The sequence below is a fragment of the Rissa tridactyla genome, chromosome 8, assembly GCF_028500815.1.
Source record: "Rissa tridactyla isolate bRisTri1 chromosome 8, bRisTri1.patW.cur.20221130, whole genome shotgun sequence".
NCBI classification, from domain to species: Eukaryota; Metazoa; Chordata; class Aves; order Charadriiformes; family Laridae; genus Rissa; species Rissa tridactyla.
Genome location: NC_071473.1, coordinates 24,186,393 through 24,191,323, shown reverse-complemented (window position 1 = coordinate 24,191,323; position 4,931 = coordinate 24,186,393). Strand labels below are relative to the sequence as shown.

The 4,931-nt window shown below is 57.3% G+C and overlaps 1 protein-coding gene across 1 annotated transcript; it reads left to right on the top strand.

The window, feature by feature from the left end:
- Positions 1-1,089, top strand: PIGC (phosphatidylinositol glycan anchor biosynthesis class C). Its single transcript, XM_054210673.1, has one exon. The coding sequence runs from the start codon at positions 87-89 to the stop codon at positions 963-965; it is 879 nt and encodes a 292-aa protein (XP_054066648.1). The 5' UTR covers positions 1-86; the 3' UTR covers positions 966-1,089.
- Positions 1,090-4,931: the final 3,842 nt, after the last annotated feature.

The following is a 4,931-nucleotide window of genomic DNA, read 5'->3' as shown; positions in this document are numbered from 1 at the left end:
CCTTGCGCCGACACCGGGGCCCGGCCGAGGCGGCGGCGGCGGCCGAGCCCCCCCGACCCCGCTCCTCCTCCCCGCAGCCCGGGGAGATGGAGCCGGTGCCCGGTCGGCGGTGGCAGAAGGTGCTGTACGAGCGGCAGCCCTTCCCCGATAACTACGTGGACCAGCGGTTCCTGGAGGAGCTGCGGAAGAACGTGCACGCCCGGCGGTACCGGTACCGGGCCGTCGTCTTCCAGTCGGGAGCGGTGGTGCAGCAGCTCTGCAGCGTCTGCGTCTTCGTCGTCACCTGGTGGTACATGGACGCCGGGATGCTGAGCCCGCAGGGGCTTTTCGGGGCGGCCCTGGTCTCCTCCCTGCTGGGCTACATCCTCTTCGACGCCGCGGACGGCGGGGCCGGGCGGCGGGAGAGCGGGCGGACGCGGTGGGCAGACCTGAAGAGCACGCTCGTGTTCGCTGCCTTCACCTACGGCTTCTCGCCCGTGCTGAAGACGCTGACGGAGTCCATCAGCACGGACACCATCTACGCCATGTCGGCCCTCATGCTCCTCGGTCACCTCATCTTCTTCGACTACGGCGCCAACGCCGCCATCGTCTCCAGCACCCTGTCCCTCAACATGGCCATCTTCGCCTCGGTGTGCCTGGCCTCCCGCCTGCCTCGCTCCCTCCACGCCTTTGTCATGGTCACCTTCGCCATGCAGATCTTCGCCCTCTGGCCCATGCTGCAGAAGAAGCTGAAGGCCCAGACACCCCGATGCTACGTGGGGGTGACGGTGCTCTTCGCGCTGGTGGCGCTGGGGGGGATGGCCACTGTCTCCAGCGTGGGTGCTGTGCTCTTCGCCTCGCTGCTACTCGCCATCTCCTGCCTCTGCCCTTACTGCCTCATCCGCCTCCAGCTGCTCAAGGACAACATCCACGGGCCCTGGGACGAGGCTGAAATCAAGGAGGACCTCTCCAGGTTCCTCATGTAGGCCTGGCCCAAGGGGAGAGGGGACCTTCTGCTGTGAGCAGTGTCCTGGCTGGGGAACAGCCCTGGGGGGAGGACACTGGCCCAATAAAGCCTCTTGCACAGCAACGAGGACCACATTTGCGTTACCCTCAGCGTCTGTTTCCAGACCTGACCTGCTTGGTTTTGGGGGAGGAAGGAGCTGAACCCCACAGAGCAGCTTCGGATGCAGGCGAGTGCGTGCTCTGGCCACGCAGACCCATACCTGCGTTTTGGGGGGGTGCAGAGGGGGTCTGCATCCCCTGAGCAGAAACACTGCACGGAAACGCACATCTGGCTCAGACGTGCCCCACAGCACGCCCATGGGGCTCCTTCAGCCCCAGGGACCTCAGTGCATGTGGTGGGACTGACAGCAGCTCCCCGTGAGGGCTGGAAGGGCCGGGGGCTGGGGGCAGGGTGGCAGCGCAGGGGGCGGTGGGTGCTGCTGGAGCCGCAGGACCAAGCACAAAGGCGCCTGGGACAGGCACGGTGCTGAGCCCAACTCACCTGCACCCCACCGGTTGCCGATGCCAGAATAGCCTCACAATGCTGCTGGGCACCACGTTACCCTAAATCCTTTAGGAGAGGGGGTGGTGAGGAGGCAAGATGCCTTCCTCCCCTCTCTAACCCCCTTCCACAGGTGGACCTGGCCTCGCCACAGGGCCAGACCCCGAGCCGGATGGATGGAGGCCAGCACAGACCCTCACAGGTGCTCCCACCAGCTGGGGAGACATGAGGCTGCTGCGACAGCAGTGTCGGGGCACAGCGAGGTCCTGTCCGGCACCGTCTGTCCGGCAGCGCACACACGGCACTCCCGGCAAACCAGGCAAACGAGCCATCCCTGTGCGGGTCCTGTGCCAGCCGGGCTTCCTCGGCGCTTCCCCTTTCCCTGCTCCCATCGGGGACCATCCCTGCTCCCGTCGCCCCGGGGAGCGGAGCCCACCGGAGCCGGCACGGCAGGAGGGAAGGGATGCACAGGCCTGCCCCAGCCCTGCCTCGCAGGGATGCATTTGGCATTGCCCAGGTTTTCGTGAAACTTCTTTTGGAAACCCAGCGCTGCAGAAGTGCAACTTTCTGCTTGACTGACCCCATCCCGCTGATGGGGTCTCCCCTCAGCAAGCAGGCGCTTGCCACGGGCTCCTTGGGCTTTCTCGGAAATGAGCAGCCCCCGGCGGAGTCCCCGACACCTCCAGCGCTTTGTTACAGCTCTTGCCAAGTGTACAACGTTGCTGGTGTTGTCGTGGTGACGACTACATCTCATTTCGGTTTTAATTAAAGAAAGTCTTTGGAGGTTTAGAGTACGTGCTCCAGCCTTGCAGGGAGCGCAGAGCCAGATGCTCACCGTGAGGATGACCTTTTTTAGTTCTTCAGAAAGACGACTTGTTTTTTCACGAGGAGGTTTCCCAGAAAGCTGCTCAGCCACCAGGATGTCCCATCTCGTGCTGGGCTGATGCTGTTTTAATGCCACCATCCAAAGTTGATTCACAGAGCCCATCGGTAGCGCAAGGCTTGAGCGTAAATCAAAAGTAAATTAAATCTAGCCTGCCTGGCGCCTGCTGTTAATGTCTGTCACTGTAGAGGCTACAAGAAAGCAGAGTTTCTGCTCCAGCCATTCCCCCAAGGAGAAATATTTCCCCAAAAATATTCTTCCCAAATTCAGATTCTCAAAACCAGTTCTGGGTTAGGAAAAGTGCAAACATCAACTACCCAGACACCATTTTAGATGGAAACGGGCACAGACACCCGCCGTCACCTCTGCCGCAGGTGGAGCTCGGTGGATCACCTATGCAGGTTGATTTGGGCTTTGATTCCACAGGAGACACCCACCCATCTGCAGGCAGGATGCGGGACGTGTCCCGTCCAGCCCACTCCGGGCAGTTCCATCCCTGCCCACAGCCCCAGGACCTCTCTGCTCCTTCCCTTCGCTTCCTCCATAGCCTCAGCCCTTGCCCAGAGATGGCCCCAGGAAAGGCTTAGCCCTCCGTTAGCTTGCCCACACAGATGCCCTGCTCTCCCTAACCTGCGAGATGAAAATACAAGGCCGGGTCCACAGCCCAGATGCACAAAGGAGGCGCTCTGAAGGAGGGAAAAAATGCAAGAGAGAGCCAGGGAGAGGAGAGGAGGAGATGCAAAGGCCCGTCAGGTTTTCCCCGGTACCTCTTTGACCTTCTCCTGAGGACACACGCTGTGCAATGCTGCTTAATCATAAAACGGTCTGGGTTGGAAGGGACCTTAAAGACCACCTAGTCCCATCCCCTCTTCCAACACTTTGTGTTGGTTCCCCCGAGGCTCCCGAGAAGCCAGCAAAGCCCCAGGCTGGTGAATCACCAAACCGTTCAGTGTTTCTTAATGGCGAAGCAGTTACGGTCAGCTTGCAATGCCCAGCTGAAGGAAGAAACTAAGCAGATACAAGTTAAGGGAGCAACTGGGGAAAAAAATGAATAAAAAATTTAAAAATAATAATCATAGAATCATAGAATGGTTTGGGTCGGAAGGGACCTCAAATAAACAGATGTCTCACCAGATGCCTTTATCAGGGAGTGGAGCAATAGGACGAGGGGTAACGGTTTTACACTGAAAGAGGGGAGATTTAGATTGGGTATCAGGAAGAAATTCTTTCCTGTGAGGGTGGTGAGGCACTGGAACAGGTTGCCCAGAGAAGCTGTGGCTGCCCCATCCCTGGAGGTGTTCAAGGCCAGGCTGGATGGGGCTTTGAGCAGCCTGGTCTGGTGGGAGGTGTCCCTGCCCAGGGCAGGGGGGTGGAACTGGGTGATCTTTGGGTTGGAACTAGTCCCTTCCAACCCAAACCATTCTGTGCCGAATAAATGGCCATTATGCGTACGTCTTTATGCCCGAGGTCAGAATGTGCTCCACAGAACAAAACTCTGCCATACATCTACGCCCAGTTCGGCAGTAACACTGGCTGCCCTTTGAGCGTTCTCTGCCTGAGCGTACCGGTCTGCGGCTGCTCTGACGGAGCTCGCGCCGAGACCAAAGAAACAGGTCCTTCTCTGTCTGCACGCAACCAAAGCATCATCAACCAACTGTAGAGTTAAGTGTTATTTTGCATTACAAGGAAGTGCAGTTTCTTTCTCTTAAGTTTCCAAGTCCACTGAGATCGAGTACTTCAGTGGGACATTTTCTTGTGATTTGGAGCTGGCCAAATGTGAGTAACTGTAAACTGGCCAGGGATAAACCTCACTCCTGGGGGAGCTGCTGACACGTGCCGTCTGGAATCTCCATCTACAGCCTCTGCTGCAGGGAAAGGCAAGCGTCAGCCACCCACGCCGTGCTGTCAGGGGCCCACATCCCTCCCCACGTGGCAGACGGGGATGTGGGAAGCCTGGAAAGAGGCAAGCTTTAGTCTGCGAAGGTAAGATCTTTTTATCTCTTCAATTCCCACCGCAATCACCAAGCTTTTCTCTGCACATCAGACAGCTTTGTGATGTCAGAGGCAACAGCAACAACATGTACGATCGGGAAACCAAAACAGAATGTTGGTCCTAACCCATCCATTGAGAAGCAGCCCAGGACATGTAGTGCCACCAGCTGGTGCAGCACCCTTAGCCTCCTCCACCTAGACTGTGTATCACTGCAGGGTGGAAATAGCACAGACAAGGTTAAAGACCTTCAAAAATTCATAATGCCAAGGTTTTCCAGCACACCGATACCTTTGTCTTTCTACTTACAAGATTTTTAGGAATAGCCACCAGAAAACCATGAAGTTCCAAGTCCTATTTCCAACAATACTTTTTTATCAAATACTTCAGAAGAAGGTAAAGATTTCTGTGAAAGGTTTAACACCATTAAATGCCCCAAGAAAGAAGTTTGTGCCTTAAAGCCTAATGCACAGGGGTCAGCTAGTGGCTAGGAGCAGAACAGTGGCTCCTGGCTGGGGGGCTGTAGGTGGTAAGGCCGTACAACTAACATGTCAGCCACCTCTTATTTGTTG